At 32.1% G+C, this 21,860-nt stretch overlaps 2 protein-coding genes across 5 annotated transcripts; one reads left to right on the forward strand and one right to left on the reverse strand.

Annotated features, from left to right (window-relative positions):
- Positions 1 to 4,640: 4,640 nt before the first annotated feature.
- Positions 4,641 to 10,833, forward strand: LOC132747141 (heat shock 70 kDa protein 12A-like). Of its 2 annotated transcripts, none has more exons than XM_060736463.1 (6): positions 4,641 to 4,647; positions 5,884 to 6,006; positions 6,789 to 6,983; positions 8,061 to 8,282; positions 8,749 to 8,902; positions 9,231 to 10,833. In XM_060736463.1, exons 3-6 carry the CDS (start codon positions 6,822 to 6,824, stop codon positions 10,289 to 10,291), a joined length of 1,599 nt encoding a protein of 532 aa, XP_060592446.1. In that variant the 5' UTR covers positions 4,641 to 4,647; positions 5,884 to 6,006; positions 6,789 to 6,821; the 3' UTR covers positions 10,292 to 10,833. The 2 variants fall into 2 exon arrangements, with proteins under 2 accessions (XP_060592446.1, XP_060592445.1); XM_060736462.1 differs by lacking the exon at positions 4,641 to 4,647 and adding an exon at positions 5,304 to 5,456.
- A 2,738-nt stretch (positions 10,834 to 13,571) lies between these two features.
- LOC132747142 (heat shock 70 kDa protein 12A-like) lies at positions 13,572 to 20,137 on the reverse strand. Of its 3 annotated transcripts, none has more exons than XM_060736466.1 (7): positions 20,099 to 20,137; positions 19,301 to 19,400; positions 18,709 to 18,834; positions 18,151 to 18,345; positions 15,714 to 15,932; positions 15,241 to 15,394; positions 13,572 to 14,954 (listed from the first exon to the last, which is right to left on the reverse strand). In XM_060736466.1, exons 3-7 carry the CDS (start codon positions 18,817 to 18,819, stop codon positions 13,894 to 13,896), a joined length of 1,740 nt encoding a protein of 579 aa, XP_060592449.1. In that variant the 5' UTR covers positions 18,820 to 18,834; positions 19,301 to 19,400; positions 20,099 to 20,137; the 3' UTR covers positions 13,572 to 13,893. The 3 variants fall into 3 exon arrangements, with proteins under 3 accessions (XP_060592449.1, XP_060592447.1, XP_060592448.1); XM_060736464.1 differs by having other exon boundaries at positions 19,290 to 19,400; XM_060736465.1 differs by lacking the exon at positions 19,301 to 19,400.
- Between the last annotated feature and the right edge of the window lie 1,723 nt (positions 20,138 to 21,860).

Here is a 21,860-nt window from a genome sequence, read left to right on the forward strand (position 1 = left end):
TGTAAGCGGTCGGTAAAGCCGCGGTACGGTATTCTGAGGGTCCCGGGTTCGAGTCTCGGTCAGGCTGCACATTTTTCTCATCCTGTCAATGAGGAAACGTGACTGGATATAGTTCAGAGTTCAATTAGCATTGCTCTGTAACCCTTAAAAATTCGGGGACGAATTTCAATATAGCAGGGGAGTAAGTCGCGGCCAGATAGCTCAGTCGGAAGAGCCGCGGAACGGTAGTCCGAAAGTTCCGGCTTCGAGTTCCGGTCAGGATGCACATTTTTCTCACCCTGTGACATAATAATACTCACTATTATAACAATTTCGGTGAAAGTGGAATTTCCAATGTTTTTGGTGAAATGTTAAATCCTAAATTTGCAAAATGTTTATATATTATTATATTAATATGAAACGTATTGTATGGATGTTTGTAGCCTATTGTCGTTTTCAAAAACTTGTTGTAAATATATCAAAATCAATGTCCACTTCAAGGCATATTATGCCCCAGAAATGCATTTTTTTCTATTTATAAAACGCTTTTATTTTTTATGTCCTCCTATGAAATACAAAAAGGTTACTCACTGGCCAATTACCTATACCATCTTAAACACATTTCGCCTCTTGGAAAAAAAATAGTACAGTTACAATGATTAAGTATTTTGTAGGGAAGTCATTTCGCTTCTTTTATGACAAATATTGTCACATTCAGCACTAAGTTCTTCTTGCGATAAGCATTTAACATGGCTATTCGTTTTTCTAGTCGCAGACATGTCTTTGTATTAGGTATCTTTTTCCGATCAGTTTTGAAATACAAGGGAAGTATAATGCTTTCAAAGCTTGCAAGAGAAGTGTGCATGTATTCAATATTTGCATTTTACTATTTTACATTTTGGAACGCTTTACACTTTGTTTACTATACATATACTGTACGAGTATATTTGTTTATTTACCAAAAATATGACTATAATCTATAATGACTTTGTAAATTATGTAATGTGCTATTTGTGAAAGAATAAAGCTCCTCCTTCTTCCTCTTCTTCTTCTTCTTCGCAATTATTACGTGTAACCTTATCAACTGTAAGCTGTTCATTTGCAAACTTGTAATATTTAAATTTTGTTTATGTACCATTTAGTGTAAGTGTAATACGGTAATTTTAGCTTATGAAAATAACTTTTTTTGGATGAAATGTAGAGCCCGCTTTTTCTAGTGAGGAACGTATACAAATACTTTTTTTCGTAAAGTGAAAACGTGTGAATATTTGAACGTTAACTTAAACACGCGGTTTTATAATTGAAACTAATGCATCGCTTATTAAGCTTTAAATCATAAGAATCAGTCTACAAAAATTGTTATGCGCATGCTCTGCTTCAAAATACGACTTAATCGAAAAATAAGCATCGCAGTAAAATCGAAAAAAATCATTTACGTTACTTAACACTACGAGCAATATGGTTCATTCCGTTTTTAATCCTTTAAACTGTATTAATTGCTCCGCGCCCACAGTCGCGGAGCTATTTGTGTTAACTTTTCCATGGACCCGATTTTTATCAATTAATCCCTTCGATTTACAGCTAAAAATAAAAAAATAAATTCGGATTCAAGAATTCCTTCTGATTTCTATTATGTAAAGGCATATATTGGTTTCCCCTTCGGTGATATTTATGAATGAGAACGGTGTTTAGCGGCAAAACAATAAATAATCTAAAATTCGGTTTTTTTTTTCTTACTTTTGTATTTTCTAGAGGAAATTACTTAATATTTTGTAGTATTCAGTTGGTTATGTATGTACATGAATTCGAAAACTATAAATAAATGACATAGCAAGTCCGGAAATCTATAGAATTAGAAGTTGTAGTTTAAGTCTGAACGACACAGTCATTCGTGTCTCGCTATGGTAATAAATAACGAACTGGAGAATTTTGCAGGAAATAAGATGCAAACATATTCACAATAGATTGCAGCCTTTATAGATTTATAAATATTATAATTTTTATAATATTCAAACAACAGAAACTTTCGTCTGCAGTTTTAACATGAGGTGTTATGGGTTTATTGATAGGAATGTAAACACACTGGTGGGTCAGACGAGGATTTTGAAGCAATTCAACAAAAAAGGAGATTGATCTCCAAATAAATCAGTTAACAATAGCCCTTTATTTATCACCAATCTAAAGTAGCTTTTATATACATCTTTGATTCCACGAACATGATGCAAGTGAATTTTCCCATACCTGTCTAAATTCAGGTAACAGTCTTCCATAATAGTGATAAATAATGTTTCACCATATAACCTGTATAACAAAAAATCCTGAATTTGGTCTTTTTGAAATTCATATAAAAATTCATTCCAGTGTGTGTTCTACTTTCAGTATTTATCTGGGACTTGAAATATAACTACTGTATCTTAAGTTCCAGGTATTAATAGAAACCATTTTCTTTTAATTTGACATGAAAAAAATGCATGTAATATCACTATAGTATTCCCTTTTGTTACTATTTTATATAGTGTCTGTATATTTGTTACAATTATAATAATAAAAACTGACTTTGTTCATTTTGACTACTGTTTTGTATATTCCAAAGAAAATACATTTAGTATTATAATCTCTAGCAAGCCTACCACAGTAGAACAATGTCTTTCGTCCGCCCATTTATCTATAATATGCAATTCTGGTTAAATCCATTGACAAACTTATAAGAATAACTGGTCATCAGAATGATGTCTTCTTGTTCATCGTCTTTTGACGCATTTCTTGCTTGGGCGCTCTTTGATGCTTTGCATCAATGTTTTTCTTGTTATATCATGATATACCATTTGCCGCGAAACATGTTAAAGACATTTTGAATGTAAATGGAAGTTGTTTTTTTTTTGGCTTATTTACATATGGATTGTTAAATTTCTTACCATGATTAGTTGTTGCTATTCGTAAGAAAAGAGTAGCATTATAGGTGAAAAATAAAATGTACATGCTTTGCTATTTTAATCATATAATATTACTGTCAACAGTAGTGACACAAATAGAACAATGTTGCACTACTGTCATATCACCTTACATTTACAAAGTCTTGTAAGCCTTGTTTGTATTGGAATTAGGGATTAGTGAAAGCATTTTTTTTTAATTTGATATCTGGCTCCTCTCTCATGGACAGTGCATACGATAAGTATAATTATGCAAAAAACGATTTACAAAACATCCAGAATAATCTAAAATAGTACTTATTCTGAATAGAACATGACCTGTGCGTAGGATGATTTGGTAAGGTATCTATAATGAGCGCATTTTTGCGCTGAGCTTCCCAATGCAGCAACATTTGTTCTTTTTATTGATTATTGTTTTCTGAATAGCGTTTTACTATCTAATGTTCAAAAAAATAGTAACCGTGAACATTAATTATTGCTACAATATCACCATGCACTTTTTATATGAACGAGTGTAACGAAAATTTGCTGCTCCCTTGACTTTTGAACCGGTATGGCTAAATTACGGAACAGAGATTTTTTTTTGCGTAAATGGCGCAAATAACACACAATTTTCTTGAAATATTGTGGTTGAAGGCATGCAGCTGTACATATTGTTTATTCCAATCAAATGATATTTACATTTTCAATTAAAATCAGGAACTTAAAATTGTTTGATTGACATACTTAATGCCCGTTTTGGAAAATCTCTTTATGCAAAAATATCTCTAAATATCTTTGAAATAAACAAATATTCAACAGCTGCCAAAAGACCTCTCGCATGCTTCTTTTTTTTTGAGAAGCAAACTTGTTGAATTTAAGGCGGAAGTTGTTAGCCGTTTGTACATACACATGTATAACAAATTGGACAAAATAGACTGAATACTTGGAATCGAAATAAATACGGAAGGTAATTATTCTTCACTGAAAATCACTGACAATGTCGTTGCTGCAAGAGGTATATTTTTATATGTCGTTTTATCTAAAACATTTAATCTATCAATTTATTTATTCATTTATTTATTTATTTATTTATTTATTTATTTATTCATTTATTGAATAAATTTGTTTCATTCATTCGTTCGTTCGTTCGTTCGTTCGTTCGTTCGTTCGTTCGTTCGTTCATTCATTCATTCATATTTATTTAATGTCTTTCTTTCTTTTTCTTTTTTTTCTTTTCTTTTCTTTCTTTCTTTCTTTTTTCTTTCTTTCTTTCTTTCTTTCTTTCTTTCTTTCTTTCTTTCTTTCTTCCTTTAGTTATTTTATTCATTTAAGTATTTTGTGATCATTTATTCTAATACTTTAAGTGCTGAGGTTAATGCGGTAATTAAAAGTTAATAAGACTTGATTAGATACAACAATGCCCACACATCGATGTGTTTCAACTGTTCTAAAGTTTACAAGTTCAGCCTTTTAGGCCGACGAGTGCTCAAAATCAGGATTACATAGTTGCTGCGGCTATATCCAAATATCTTTGAAATAAACTAATATTCAACAGCTGCCAAAAGACCTCTCGCATGCTTCTTTTTTTGAGAAGCAAACTTGTTGAATTTAAGGCGGAAGTTGTTAGCCGTTTGTACATACACATTTATAACAAATTGGACAAAATAGACTGAATACTTGGAATCGAAATAAATACGGAAGGTAATTATTCTTCATCCGCGCTGAAAATCACTGACAATGTCTGTTGCTGCAGGAGGTATATTTTTATATTTCGTTTTTTCTAAAACATTTAATCTATCAATTTATTTATTTATTTATTTCTTGAATAAATTTGTTTCATTCATTCATTCATTCATTCATTCATTCATTCATTCATTCATTCATTCATTCATTCATTCATTCATTCATTCATTCATTCATATTTATTTAATGTTTTTTTTTCTTTCTCTTTCTTTTTTTCTTTCTCTTTCTTTCTTTCTTTCTTTCTTTCTTTCTTTCTTTCTTTCTTTCTTTCTTCTTTCTTTTTTCTTTTTTTTTTCTTTCTTTCTTTCTTTCTTTCTTTTCTTTCTTTCTTTCTTTCTTTCTTTCTTTCTTTCTTTCTTTCTTTATTTCTGTCTTTCTTTCTTCATTTAGTTATTTTATTCATTTAAGTCTTTTATAATCATTTATTCTAACACTTTAAGTGCTGAGGTTAGTGCGGTAGTTAAAAGGTAATAAGACTTGATTAGATACAACAATGCCCACACATCGATGCGTTTCAGTTGCATGAAATTATCATTTAGCCTTTAAGGCCGGCGAGTGCATAACATCAGGATTACATAGTTGCTGCGGCTATCTCCAAATATCTTTGAAATAAACAAATATTCAGCAGCTGCCAAAAGACCTCTCACATGCTCCTTTTTTTGAGAAGCAAATTTGTTGAATTTAAGGCGGAAGTTGTTAGCCGTTTGTACATACACATGTATTACAAATTGGACAAAATAGACTGAATACTTGGAATCGAAATAAATACGGAAGGTAATTATTCTTCACTGAAAATCACTGACAATGTCGTTGCTGCAAGAGGTATATTTTTATATTTCGTTTTATCTAAAACATTTAATCTATCAATTTATTTATTTATTTATTGAATAAATTTGTTTCATTCGTTCGTTGTTCATTCATTCATTCATTCATTCATTCATTCATTCATTCATTCATTCATTCATTCATTCATTCATTCATTCATTCATTCATATTTATTAATTTCTTTCTTTCTTTCATTCTTTCTTTCTTTCTTTCTTTCTTTCTTATTCTTTCTTTTTTTCTTTCTTTTCTTTCTTTCTTATTCTTTCTTTTTTTCTTTCTTTATCTTTCTTTCTTAATCTTTCTTTCTTTCTTTCTTTCTTTCTTTCTTTCTTTCTTTCTTTCTTTCTTTCTTAATATTTCTTTCTTTCTTTTTTTCGATGTGTTTCAATTGTTTAAAGTTTATAGGCATTTGATTATCATTTAGCCTTTAAGGCCGACGAGTTCTCAAAGTCAGGACTACTTAGTTTCTGCGGCTATAGATTTTGGTACGGCATATTCCGGTTGGGCCTTTTCCACAAGACACGATCACAATAAGGAACCGCTCAAGGTAATTGTAACTTTAAAGCACCGAGTTTCTAGCACTTTAACAAATTTTTGATTTTGATGTGTTATATTAATAGCATTTTGCAACACTAACGCTTCAACCATAATATGAAAGTTGATATGATTGTTATATTGATATTTCGGTGGTTTTCATAATACATGATATATAGTGATATGATTTGAAAGGAAGCAATGTTGAAAATAATTACTAACATCCAAATTCAAACTTGACTAATTCATTATACACATTTAGCATGAAAGAATTAATGTTTGTAACAACCGAATATGAACCTCAGACGAGTTTGTAGGTAAGTAATAATTATAAACATAAATAAATAAATAGTTAAATTAGTTGTAACGTGACAACTTTCGAATAATTATAAAATCTGAACACCTATACGTGTCAGACGTCTAAATTCTATAAATTCTCTATATACATTTTCTAAAATGTCGCACATGATAACTGTAACCTCTGTTATTTATGCAAACATTGTACAAGAAATAGTGTTTAGACTAGATGAAATTGTAAATTAGATCTTCGAAAAAGGGAAACAATGCTAACAGATTGTGAAGACAAAATCTGACGTTGTTCTTTATTTAGGTATGGTCCAGCACATTGACTGCCGGAAAACTTCTGTCATTGGAAATATCTACGATGTATTTACTATTCATTTCAAAATACATATAGTTCTATTTATTTATCCAAAAAAGCCAGATTGACCATTAGCTCTTATATCATCACAATGTATTTATAGACTGATATAAAAATATGTATTCTTCATTAAGGTAACAGCAAACACATGGGTATCCGGGAATCTAATGTCATTGAAGACACCCACATGTGTACTCTTTGACCAGAACAAGAAATTCCATTCGTTTGGTTTCGATGCTGAAGAAGAATATTCTGGCCTAGCACTTGACAACAGACATGGCGATTACTTCTTCTTTCGAAGATTCAAGATGAAACTCTTTGATAAATTGGTAGGTAATCTCCTGCAAAAATGAAAAGGACAGAAACAAAACTTGGTTGAGTAAATACCATACTCTCTCGTTCTTAATATGTACTTAATGAAAAGTATATATTAATCAATACATGCTTTATAGTTGATATAATAACTTCAGTGTAAATTCACGATGTTCTCTTTGTCAGTATAAGTCTTATTGAATGATGATTTATTTGTACACGCAATTTCGACGGATTTTTGCTTGCTTCTGGTGTTATCTGATATACCTACATTTAGCGCTTTTTTATTTACGTGACCTAATTGGAAGAAGTACAAAACAATTTATAAGTTTGAATAAAATATAGTATAGTGAACCAAGGTTATTCTAGCTGCTAATAGAGGATATTCAAGTTTTTTTCCTATAAATACATGATTAATTTTCATCGAGTGGTATGACAATTTTCATGCTAAAAGATGAAAATAAATCATGTATTTATATATATAAAAAAAACATGAATTTTCTGTTTATTATATACATATCTCTCTTTTTCGACAATTTGAAAGACTTTCCTTTAATTTTTGTGTACTAGCAGAATTTAAAAGAAAATAGTTCGGCAAGTCACCAGTGAAAATACGTAAAATATGTTTCAATGCAGTGAAAAATAACTTTTTACAGTGAAAAATAGGGAAAATGAAAATACATAAAGTACATGTGTATATAATAATAATTTATTTAATAGGTAGAGCTACATGTATATATAATTATTACTAATTATTACATTCATAGTTGTGTTTTGCAAACTGGGATATCTGTAAGAAGTTGTGAAACTTTTGAGCTGTTATCAACTACAGTAATATTAATTAGATTTCATGAAAAAAAAACTTAACAAAAAAAGTAGGCTTTAATTGTATTGTTAAGGTTACAATGTTCTTTTAAACGTTAATATTAAAATTAAAGCTAAATTTGTAGTATGTATAGATTTAAAACTAGAGCAATAAATATGTTTAAATCTAAATCTAGAGCAATGTAGCTAAGGTACTCGTGAGCAATGTGTAATCTGTTTTGAGACTGCATGCCAAAACAAAACATATACTTAAAATGACTTTCTTGTAGCATCTGAAAAGAAAGTTTATGTTGGAAGATGAAATGGGAAGAAAAATGCCGGCAATGGATGTATTCTCAAATTCTATAAAGTATCTGAAGGATCATCTCACGCAGAAATTATTACAACAACTACCAGACACGTTGTTGGACAGTGAAATCCGCTGGGTGCTTACTGTTCCTGCTATTTGGAATGATACCTCGAAACAGTTTATGAGAGAAGCTGCAGTTAAGGTGAAATTGATATCCGAGATTTTCCTTATATATCTAAAAGGGTAGCAAAGTATGATAGCTTTTCAAATACACATCATACATACACCGTAAACAGTTTCTGCTTTGTGATTAAATTTACCGCTATATACGCAAATGAATAAATAGTTAGATTTGCTATAATGTCGTAAAATTATAAAATCTAAACTTCTATACGTTATAGACTTAAACGATCTTAATAATCACAGAAAGTAATGTTTAATTGAAAATTAACCTTCTAACAATCTTAATAGAGAATTTCTTTATGAGCAGGAAATAACTGAAATGTTACTTTTGTAGAGATAACAAATGGTTAAGCTTTAAAATGAAATATTAAAAAGAGTTGGTGAAGTCTTCTGATAGAAATGATAGTGACATGATTATGAAATTTTGGTAAAAGTTAATTACTTAGTGCAAATTTCTCTCCTTTTTGCATGGTTATCATCTACAGGCCGGCATTTTGGATGAACACTTATTGATTGCTCTAGAACCGGAAGCAGCAAGCTTGTGTTGTCGACATTTGCCGATGAAAACGATTGGTGCTGGTTCTTGCAATTTTGAAACTTTTGCGCCTGGTTCGAAATATGTGGTATTTGATGCTGGTGGTAAGTTTTATGAACCGACCTACATCTGAAGATGAGAAATTTATGTGAATAATATATATGCAATGTACTTGTTCAATAACGAAGTTTTAGAATATCCACATCTGGGCAGTTTCAACAGATATCATGAGATATTATATTAGAAACTGTCCTAACAATTTCGCTAAAAATGTCCCAAAATGTTTAATACATATATTTCTATTCATCAATTTTACGAGTTGTGAGAGCTTTAAATATTTCCGTCACATTTGCAGTTTTTTTAAGATATGTTGTTACGTTTTAAAACATTAACGTTTTATTAAGTTATCAGAACATGGGCATTCTTTTCCAGGTGGTACTGTTGATATTACAGTTCACGAGGTCCAGCCGAGTGGGTCCCTAAAGGAACTTTACAAAGCGAATGGAGGAAATTGGGGTGGGACATTTATCGACAAAGCTTTCAGAAATCTCCTGGCTGATATAGTAGGCAACGATGTTATGGACAACTTCCAGGCAACTCAGATGATGGATTATATTGATCTATTTCGAGAGTTTGAAGGCAAGAAGAGAAACTTTAAGAATGAGATGACAGGGAAAATAACATTCAAAGTTCCCCTTGCACTGGCTGAAGAATTCAAACAAAAGAAGGGAAAGGAAATCAAAGATCACATAAAAAACAATCCCATGTATGAAAATAGTATCTACATGTTTGGAGAAAGGTTACGAATTGAAGCACACGTGGCAAAGGGTTTATATGCAGACGCATGCAATAGTGTTGCCGAGCATTTAAAGACCCTTTTTACGGAAGATCAAGTCAAAGATGTTCCTACAATTCTAATGGTTGGTGGGTTTTCAGAGTCACCTATGCTACAAGATGTCATAAAGAGAACGATGCCAGACAAGACAATCATAATACCAGCAGATCCGGGCCTTGCAGTTCTCAAAGGGGCTGTTATTTTCGGCCATGATCCATCTGTCATACAGGAACGACGCTGTCGATACACATACGGAGTCAGATCTTCTCATCGATTTAATGAACGTATCCATCCAGAGTCGAAGAAATTTGTTGACGATGACGGTGATATTCTCTGTTCTGACATATTTGATAGGCATGTCCAAATTGGGCAGCGTGTTGAATACGGGGAGAGTCAGGTTACACAATCGTATGTACCAACTTCAAAAAGCGCAAAGGCAATGGTATTTCAAGTTTATGCTTCTGATGAGGCAGAACCGAAGTTTGTCACGGATCCATGTTGCACACATCTAGGTAATCTTACTTTTGAGCTAGGCGGTTCAGGAACGGATAGGTCGGTGAGTGTGCAAATGACGTTCAGCGGAACAGAGCTTAAAGTAGAAGCAGAGGAGAAGAGTACTGGTAAGAAGACAAATGCAAAGTTTGATTTTCTTGGCTAATTCAAAGAAAGAGAAAAAGAGAACAATAATTATGATTATTTTTGATATAAAACGTGATATATATTATATATTTAACTGTTTGTATATAAAGCGAACTGACACTTTTTTGTATATTACTTATTGGATTGTGAATGACCTTTATTTTACTAATTTAGTACTGTCTATTTTATGTTTGTGTGAGTTTTTTTTACATTAGATATGGTATGATTCCTGGTAACTTACTCACACAATTAGAAAAGCTTACACATAAAATGCATATATTTAGTAAAACTCGGGATATAATAATTACAGCATAATTATATTTAATAATAATAGATATGTTTGTAAATATATTCATAAATATGTATCATATGTATTCTGTGATTCTAGAAAATGACTATTTATAAGCATTTACCGTAAAAGCAATTTAGTATATTTCTTAGTATTAATGATGCAATCAATCAGTTTTCTCTGTTAACTTTTCATTCCTTTTTGTAAGATAATTTATTATATAATATGTGTGTTTATTATTTTAACTTTTAGAAATTATATTGTTTGGTGAATACGTCTGTTGTTATCTTTTCCTTAAAAATTCCATTTCTATTCTCTATTTTTAGCTCGACTATACTAAGAATATGGAGAGCTGTACTACTCGCCCCGGCCCCGGCGTCCGCATCCCGATTTCAGATTAAAGTTTTGGTGCAGTAAAATATTTTTCACTATAGCTTCATTTTCTTAAGGTATCAACTTCAATCTTCAAATATATGTTCCTTTTCATCAACCACATCTTATGTGACAAGGTTCATAACTCTAGCACCAATATTTTTAGATTTATCTCCCCTTGAAGTTAGAATTTTCCTTAAAAATTACTATTTTTTACTGTTCCTTCTTTATTTCTAAAGGGATCAACTTCATACTTCAATTATATGTTCCTTATCATCAACCACATCTAATGTGACAAGGTTCATCACTCTAGCACCAATATTTTCAATTTTTATCTCCCCTTGAACTTAGAATTTTCCTAAAAAAACTTTTTTTTGCTCACTTTTTCAAACCTGGAACTTCAGGGTAATTTAGATACAGATATTTCGGCAAAATTTCCTTGAAACAAATCTATATATTGACGAAACAATTATCTTTTGCATGATACTATGGCCTTAATATTGTGTTTAATAAATAAAGTCTATCGGCCTAGAGAAACCGGGTCACACTAACACGGTGCCTATACCATGTGACATTTTATGATATTATGATATGCATGGAGCAAAATAGCCTACCTCATTTGCAGGTAAATCTCAACACTGTCGAGAGGTCTGATGACCTCTCCAATCAGAAGAGCGTCAGAGGTGGGGTAATGTATGCTCTAAAGGATATAATTTTCCAAATAATGACTTTTTTCAATACTTATTTGCCCGAAACGTTGATTTTGTATTAGATTTGCTGTCAAAAAGGCTAAATCACCCTGTGAAATAATTCATTATCTGACCCTTGCTTTTATAAAACATACTATAACATACTAAACATCTATTCAATTTTCAACGCTTTTCAAAAGAGTTTTCCTTAAATGTGTTCTTCAAGGGTCAAATGTGTCACTGAACTCGGCTTAAAGATGTTCAATCAGCGAGAAAAGCAGTTCCCGATGCGACACAATACCACACTTGTAGAAAAGCTTAAGCAGTCGGCGACATTTTCATATTGCCACCAGGCTTGCAGTATACATTGTGTAGACACAAGTACATATGGCACACACTTTCATCAATAAGGCTTTGAAAACACGATAGCAAGTCTAAGCTTTGAGTTAATGTCTTATTTCTTTAATTTTGCCCTCCCCCTTCCCTGAATTGTGGACGTATTAATCAATCTATTTATTTATTTGTTTCCTTTGATTTCTTTGTCGGTTACTATTATTTCTTCTTATGTATCATTATAGTGATTAGCCTGTCCGTGCTCTGCCTTGTGTCCTGTTTTTGTTTGGGTCCTACTAGGCTCCTTGTGGGTCGTGTGGGTTGCGTTCATTGAACGCAATCTTTCATTGTTGATCTTGTTTATCATATTTGACTTTGAAATAGGTTATAGCAATGCAATTAGTTCAATAGTACTAGTGTCGTCCAAAATCAATGTGCTTTGTTTTCACGTGTCTTAATTGCTTTTTTACCGTAGCAGTTATAGCCACTAGTCAGTCAAATTAAGAGTTGGTTTTACCATTTTTGTTCGGAATTTCATTTCCGTGCGGAAATTGCGTGATAGAAGACATGGATATTCTTACTATGGTTGAATAGATTTAAAAAAACAGGCACTTTTAGATGGTAAAAACGTTATTTTTTGGACATCGATTGACTTGAAGATTGAAAAACATTTCTTAAATCCGTATTTAGTTCTACATATGAAGTATACATCTATTATATCTAGTTTTATGCAAGGAAATTTGTCTTCCTTGCGCTTTGAAATCAGGGCATTTGCTACTACATGTATATAGTGACACTTATTATTTTCATATTCTTTTCACTATATATAATACATGTTTTTCGCTTACAGATCCCGTAACACAAAATTTTATGGTTTTATATCATATATACGATGCTCAAATTAAGATTTATCAAAATTGTAAGTTCCAAAAGCAGTATTTATAAAGACATTACCGAATTTAACATTTCATATAAATAAGGGGAGGTAATTAGAAGTTTATTTTCTATAAAGTCTTAGTCAAAGTTTGCAATAAGAAATGAATGCATATATTGCAATGATTACATATTATATGCACAAATATTTGCAGTACATATTTTACATATTCTTCGATGTTTGACAATGGTTTTATAAGCATAATTATATAAATATAAAATTTCACTTAAGTGTGGTAACAACTCATTTACAACATACAGATGTATGTATATACACTACACTCGCGTACATTATGTTTTTCATAGTTACGTACATGTATATGAATATCCTTTCGCTTACATACATCTTGTTGTTTGCTGCTGCATATGCTTTCACCGATTATCTTTATTAACTAGTTGTTATTTTGCCGAAACCGCATATATCCGTACATGTCAAGGAAAAATGCAAACAATTTATGGTAAAGATGTTGATTCAAAATGGCAATTCTGACTTCTCAACAGTTTGATTAATTCTCTTTTATTGCAATTTCCCTTGAGCCATGGAATGCGTATCACCCAATATTAAAGAAACATACTGTATCTCATTGTGCATTCGTCGTGATAAGTGACTGGGATTTTTTGACGTTGGTCAATCTTCTATTGATTACATTATGATTTTGTTTAAAGCACAACACAACACTGTCTAAATTTACCTTTATATTAGTCGTAATCACACATGCGTCAGACAATTAAAGGTTCGGTAAACTGTTCTATAATTCAAAGAAAATAGATAAAATAATTTATTTATTTGCATACGTTTTTTTTTATTAAAATACAATGTAGATGTACATGTACCATTAAAAGAACTCAATTTAATCAGGTAGAAGTCAACACGTTGTTGTAAGCAAGTGTGAGAATTATATCATGAATCACCTAGGATAAAGCACAACACACATAGTTTCAGTTAATCTGGCAATTGTTATATATACATGTAGATACAGAAGATGTGCATCACCATATGTAAAATTAGCCAAGAAAATCAAACTTTGCATTTGTCTTTTTCCCGGTACTCTTTTCCTCTGCCTCTACTTTAAGCTCTGTTCCGCTGAACGTCATTTGCACACTCACCGATCTACCAGTGCCAGATCCGCCTAGCTCAATAGTAAGATTTCCAAGATGTGTGCAACTTGGGTCCGTGACAAATGTCGGTTCAGCTTCGTCAGAAGCATAAACTGGAAATACCAATGTCTTTGTGCTCTTCGAAGTTGGTACATACGATTGTGTAACCTGACTCTCCCCGTATTCAACAGGCTGCCCAATTTGGACATGCCTATCAAATATGTCAGCACATAGAATATCACCGTCATCGTCAACAAATTTCTTTGACTCTGGATGAATACGTTCGTTAAATTGATGGCATGTCTTCACTCCGTATGTGTATCGACAGCGTCGTTCCTGTATGACAGATGGATCATGACCGAAAATGACAGCCCCTTTGAGAACTGCAAGGCCCGGATCTGCTGGTATTATGATCTTTTTATCTGGCATCGTTCTCTTTATGACATCTTGTAGCATAGGTGATTCTGAAAACCCACCAACCATTAGAATGGTAGGAACATCCTTGACTTGACCTTCCGTAAAAAGGGTTTTTAAGTGTTCGGCAACACTCTCACAGGCATCTGCAAATAAACCCTTTGCAACGTGTGCTTCCATGCGTAGCTTGTCTCCAATCCAGTTAACGCTTTTTTCATACTTCGGTTTTGTTTTGATATGATCTTTAATATCCCTTCCCTTCTTTTGTTTGAATCCTTCATTCAGAGCAATAGGAACTTTGAATGTTATTTTCTCTGTCATCTCATTCTTAAAATTCCTCTTCTTTACCTCAAACTCTCGAAATAGATCTATATAATCCATCATCTGAGTTGTTTGGAAGTCGTCCATAACATCGTTGCCTACTATATCTGCCAGGAGATTTCTGAAAGCTATATCAATATAGGTGCCTCCCCAGTTTCCTCCATTCGCTTTGTAAAGTTCTTTCAGTGAGCCACTCGGCTGGACCTCGTGAACTGTAATATCTACAGTGCCGCCTGCAAAAATGAACAAAAATGTTCTGGGAACTTTTTTATATGTTTATGTTTATTTTTTTGTTTATACGTGTTTATGTTTCCTACATATCGTACTTAATTTATATTTATATCTCTAAACATTTGAAAATGCCAAGTTATTACTCATGTAAACATTTTTTTTAACTTGTGTTCACAGTTACTAATTTTGGTTCTTTTGCTGGTGAAATTAGTAAATATCGTGGACAAGAAAATGAACAAGACATTCACATCAACAGTTCGTAATAAAGATCCTTTACATAAAACCTACCACCAGCATCAAATACCAAGTATTTCGAACCCGGGGCAAAAGGTACAAAATTACAAGAACCCCCACCAATAGCGTTCATCGGCAAATGTCGACAACACAGACTTGCTGCTTCTGGTTCTAAAGCAATCAACAAGTTCTCATCTGAAATGCCGGCCTGTTTATAAGAAAAAAAAACATATTCTTATCATTTCTTAAACAAAAAGAGATCGTAATAAAAACCGACAACTTTTGCATATGAAGTTAGTTCGAAAGTTTCGATCGTCTTGAATGTCAGATGCACGTATCATGATTTAACAGCATATCTTTGTACCAACTATTCATTGATATAAACGACAGTTTAAATGACAGAGAAGAAATGTGTATGTGTAATGACACTGTATATGTGTGGATAACTAGTTTAATGTGTATTTTTAGACCTTCCATATTTTGCTCAACATTTTACAAATTTATTTAGTATCTGATAAATATTTCACCTTTGCTGCAGCTTCCCTCATAAACTGTTTCGATGTATCATTCCAAATAGCAGGAACAGTAAGCACCCAGCGGATATCACTGTCGCATGTGTCGGGTAACTGTTGTAAGCATTTCTGTTTGAGATGATTCTTCAGATATTTTATACAATCTGAGAATACATCCATTGCCGACATTCTTCTTCCCATTTCATCTTCCAACATAAACTTCCTTCTCAGATGCTGCAGGAAAACCAACACAATTTGCTTTATTCTGAATATAGTACATCATGTAAACTATTAGATATGGTAATCTAAATAATATCACGGTCTATTTCAAGCCAAACGAAAGTCAGCATTGTCGAAGTATATTAAGTTATTATGGATACAAACATTTTCTTTATTTATGGAATCATTAAATTTGATGATCATAAATTTAAATGTAAAGTTTTAAGAATCAAGTTTTTGCTGACCCGATCCAATATAATACAAATACATTACTTTCTTTATTTTAACATTTTACCAAAACTTAGTTTCTTTGAGTACAATATAGATTTGATTTGGCTTTCACGGACTCAGACAATGACAAAGTACAATATGTTTTAAGATGCAATATGTTTTGTGATTGATATTGTTACTGTGTGTTTACTGTGTGTTTAACACACTTGCAAAATATTATATATGTATATAATTATGAAAAAAAAACAAAAAAACAATTATTAAACGTCGAAAAAATATGTAAAATATGTACTGCAAATATTTGTGCACATTATATTTAATCAATAAATCACATGCATTCATGTCTTATTGGAAAATTTGACTTAGAAGTTAGAGAAAATGAATTTCTAATTACCGTATAAGTACTTTTTTCTGCGGTAACTTTATTTCTGCTATTTCTGCGGTTCGTTACGATACCGCAGATTTAAAAACCGCAGAAAATTAAGCCTTTCTCGGCTTTGTTTATGTATACATGTGTCGGAATTTCAGCTACCGGTAATGTCTAACTATATTACCTAACCATTATCATGTATCGTTATCGGCTTTTAACTTTCTTTCTGTCATGAATAAAAGATTATAAAAAATCGTTACTTTGCTTGTTATTGAATTATTTGATATAATAAAATGTCTATAGTATATGGAGGTTGAAGGTGCTAAACGAGCCGAAATCTCAGGCTTTGGAGACAAGCGACAATTCACGGCCGTATTTGCTGGTAAACTGCAAGGTAAATCTAAATTTTCTCTGCCGAATATTTTATATAATTAAATGCTTGATAAAACATATATTTTTTATCATTGCAATTAAGTATTAAAATTGTGTTAAAAATGTGTTCATGTGCAGTGTATATCGTTGTTAAAACCGCTGTTTCAGTTTAAAATATATTTAACAACACCATTATCAAAAACGTGATAAAATGACCATTGTTTGAAATTATCATTAAAACCTGCAATAAACACGCTTTTATGTACCACGTACTATGTTATGTGCGAATTTGCCATTGTGTATTTTTCACACTTACCTGTAAATGTCCACTTAAGCGAAATGATCGAAATTCTTTTATTCAAAATGTGTTGATTTTTTTTCTTACAGGCGAATTTCTTCCGCCGCATATAATCTTCACTGGTAAAACATAAAAACAAAACGTTGTTTACCAAGCTATAAGTTCAAGTATTCATGTTGAAAGAGACGAACATTTGCAAGTTTTTCCATAGATTCTTTTCAATGTATATACATGCGTAATTTATTTGTTGTGAAAGGAATATAATGAATATATATATAATGAATATACATAATGAAAATATATAATGAACAAATTTATACACATACAGTATTCAAATTGTTGTCATTGCATTTTGTTGTTCTTTTTAATTAATAATTACGTAATACCGGTATATAGTGTATATACTGATACATGATGATTACAACAAAACACATTATCAGTCGTCTGCATTTTTACCGGAAGGAATGACACATCAACAAATCTTGAAATGCCGTTTATTTTTATTGGTTGATTGTGAACAATTATCATAATTTAAACGCAGAAATAAAACACTTGAATGGGAGAATGATGGCACCGCAGAAATAAGAAACGCAGAAATTTAAAAACCCCTATTTTAACGAAAATCGCAGAATTTTAAGACCGCAGAAATAAGTACTTATACGGTACCTCCGTTTATTTACATGAAATGTTATATTGGGTAATATCTTTATAAATAATGCTTATTGGAACTTACAATATTGACAAATCTTAATTTGAGCATCATATTTATGAAATAAAACCATGAAAAAGTTGTGTTACAATATTCTGGATATGAAAACGAGGCTAAATTGATATAAGATTAAGTCCAAAAATGATTTTTCATGGGGAATTCACATAGTGTAGACGCTGATAAAATGGATATAATTTAATGAATGTAACAACGTTTCGCTTCTGCTATGTTTGTTTTGCAGGAGATTACCTACCAATTTATCAAAGAGTTTCATCTTGAATCTTCGAAAGAAGAAGTAGTCGCCATGTTTGTTGTCAAGGGCAAGGTCAGAGTAGGCATCTTCAGCCTCGAAACCAAAAGAATGGAATTTCTTGTTCTTGTCAAAGAGAACACATGTAGATGTCTTCAATGACATTAGATTCCCGGCACCCCATGTGTTTGCACATACCTAAATGAGAAACACATACTTATTTTTTATATCAAAAGTATAAATAGAACTAGTTCACATTGATATTTGTATTTTGAAATGAATAGTAATAAATCAGTTTGCGAAAAAGTATACATATGTTGCTTATCATGTATATATATATATATATATATATATATATATATATATATATATATATATATATATATATATATATATATATATATATATCAATATTGTCGGCTATTTGTTCAAAACAAAATAATCTTTTTTAAGAAGAGGGTAACATTTATGTCTTCATGTGACTGTTAAAAATGTGTGAGGAAAAATCATTATAACTTCAAGAAGAGAAAAAACGGTAAAAGTTTAAACGGTTAATGATACCTTAAGCGGATCTTTACTGTGATCAGTTCTAGTGGAAAAAGCCCAACCTGAATATGCCGTGCCAAAGTCGATGGCAGCAACTAGCAAATAGTCCTGGTTTTGGTCAGTCATTGACTTTCAGAAAGTCTAAAAAGACAAAATTTGTTTTTTTTTACATAGATCAATGAAGCACTGAAATAGGATAATAATTAATTGTAAATTAATAGCTAGTTAATTCTTAGCAGCCATTGCAACGATTCTCATATTTGGGTCATTTGACACACTAAAAATTTGAACATAAGTCACTGGTTTATACCTTCATGAAATAATAAACAAATTTCGGAAAAATATCTCCAATACCATCAAGTCGTAAAACATTAGTGCAATCCCGTTAAGCGTCAATGATTTTTATTCTATTACATCTCATTGAAGTGGTGTTTGTTGTTGATGTTTTTTGTGCATGAATTAATAGGTCATGCTTTATCTGTGTAAACGTTTCTTGAAATCTTAAATGCTCATTATACCCGGGAAATGCCTTTATTTTTATTCCATAAAAGCTTTTGTTTTTGACGTCCTTTCATAGTTTCCAAAAAGTTACTCACTGGTCAATCACCTGAATTATATTTTGCGTCTGTTGCTTTCTGCACTACTGTCTTCCGGTAACAAGCATCTTACCATTATTTAAACATTATCAAAACTCATGTTTGCCCTTTCTAAATAAGATAAAAAAAGTTATTCGGTTTAAAAGAATACTTTGCTTTAATAAACACCGAAACAATCATGTTTGATGTGTACTCGTATAATATACATTTGAGCCGCGTCATGACAAAACCAACATAATGCGTTTGCGACCAACATGGATCCTGACCAGCCTCCGCATCCGCGCAGTCTGATCAGGATCCATGCTGTTCGCTATCAGCTTCTCTACTTGATATAGGCTTTGTAAGCGAACAGCATGGATCCTGATCAGACTGCGCGGATGCGCAGGCTTGTCTGGATCAATGCTGGTCGCAAACGCACTATGTTGGTTTTGTCATGACGCGGCTCATTTAATATTTACAAACATGTATATTCGTATACTGGATAAGTCCTAAATGCCTTAGTTACATCTTAGATAATGAACATTAATCCCTGTGTGTTCTTGATTGATTTTGTTTTTATTTTATGTTGATTGTTTACAGAATTTCGCTACTAACTTTACTTTATTGTAGGAATATGCACTTAATACAGTCCGTATCGATTCTGTTTTGATTTTTTTTCCATGAAAACGAAACTAGCCTTATTTAATTTACAATTCAAACGGTTAAAAATAGCATAAAATGTCATGACCACAAACTTCCACATAATTGATTTCTTGTTAGATTAATATTTTTTTGCAAAAGAAGAAAGAAAAAAACATAATTAAAATTACCTCTTCTAGCTTATTCACCGAAACTGGAAATGTATATTTTATATAAATAAAGTAAAACAACTTGCGTAATTCTAATACATGTATGGATTTCGAAAGTGAACTTTCCGACCTTGCAATATAATACAACCAGATTGTTCCTTTATTAAAACTCATTTATTAATTATACTATGGTGCAAATTCCTGTCGGTTTCCAACGGTATTACATTACGTACATACTACATTATCTTAGTATGTACGGAATATATACCGTGGGTAACCGACGATGGTATCTACCATATTTAATATTTGATACACCTTTGTCTGAATATTATGGTGGCTGATTTGTGCCATTCGTGTTTTCGCCCCGCGACCCCGCCGTTTTATTTCTAAAATCTCGCTCCGCGCTCCCGCGGGGCGAAGTTTTATTTATTAAACTTCGCCCCGCGCCCTCGCTCATTAGCGTGTTTTCGCTTCGCGCCCCGCCATTGAACATGTTAATTATCGAATTTTCGCTTGGCGGAGTTGCGGGACGAAAACACGCTTATTATCGAGGGCGCGCGGCGAAGTTTTATTCATTAAACTGATTTGTGCCATTCGTGTTTTCGTCCCGCGACCCCGCCGTTTTATTTCTTAAATCTCGCTCCGCGGCCCCGCGGGGCGAAGTTTAAACTTCGCCCCGCGCCCTCGCTAATTAGCGTGTTTTCGCTGCGCGCCCCAGCCATTTGAACTTTTAATTTTCGACATTTCGCTTGGCGGGGTTGCGGGGCGAAAACACGAATGGCACAAATTAGCCACCATAGAATATCGTCACAAAACGCTGAACGCTCAACGCCGTCATATTTCGAATGTTTAAATAGTATATACGAACATACCTTGATACGTATGTAACCTTAAAACGAGTATTGCAAAAATAAAAAAAGAGATAAGTTATCAAACATTTGATTAGACAAGAAATATTTACATAACCGTTTCAAGTAAACATTTCTCTATACATTGATAGAGAAGAGAATTAAAAGGAAGATGAGATAACCCACAAAATAAATAATGAAAAATCCAAATGAAAAATCCAAGTGATACAGAATGATTAATCCGTGTGATTTTCCTTGATAATGAAAAAATGAGTCTTAAAGTATAAGCTATATATCACTTATCTTTAAGAGGAGTAGTTGCCTAGTGGTTACGGTGTCTGCCTTTCAACCCGTGAATCATGAGTTCGAGCCCAAACTCGAGTCACGACAATAACACCATTTTTGGTTGGTTCCCGGAAGCGGACTCGAAAGTTGCAAGAACTTGTTTTGCAACCGAGCTGAAATAAATGTGTTTAGCCAAACCAATTTATCAACAAAGTAATTTGCTTTACAATGGCTGCTCATCGAAAGTTAATGACATTTTATAATGTTCGCAAATTATTCATATCATCTTGACATGTATGTGTTATTCAATTTCATATGGATATTTTTTCGTGAATTTATTCTTTACAATCAAAAACTGTCTAAAAATAAAATTAGATATGTTAAATCATACATAACGTATATTCTGTCCTAGACATGCAATAAAACTAAATGTTTAATCTGTAGACAATATTATATAGTATATATAATTAGTTTAATCTAAATAACTTGCGCACTTTTTGATTTTCGGAAAAGGAAGTAAAATCAAAACTATGCGTTAGAAAAATAAAGGTAAATAGAACTTCCCCGTTACAATTGTATATTAATTACCGAATTCTAGTATTAAGAAGAATATACTTACCTGGTTTATAAGTAATTCAATAGGCAGTATA

This window comes from Ruditapes philippinarum, unplaced genomic scaffold (genome assembly GCF_026571515.1).
Source record: "Ruditapes philippinarum isolate M1 unplaced genomic scaffold, ASM2657151v2 ctg4255_1_1_1_1, whole genome shotgun sequence".
Lineage (NCBI taxonomy): Eukaryota > Metazoa > Mollusca > Bivalvia > Venerida > Veneridae > Ruditapes > Ruditapes philippinarum.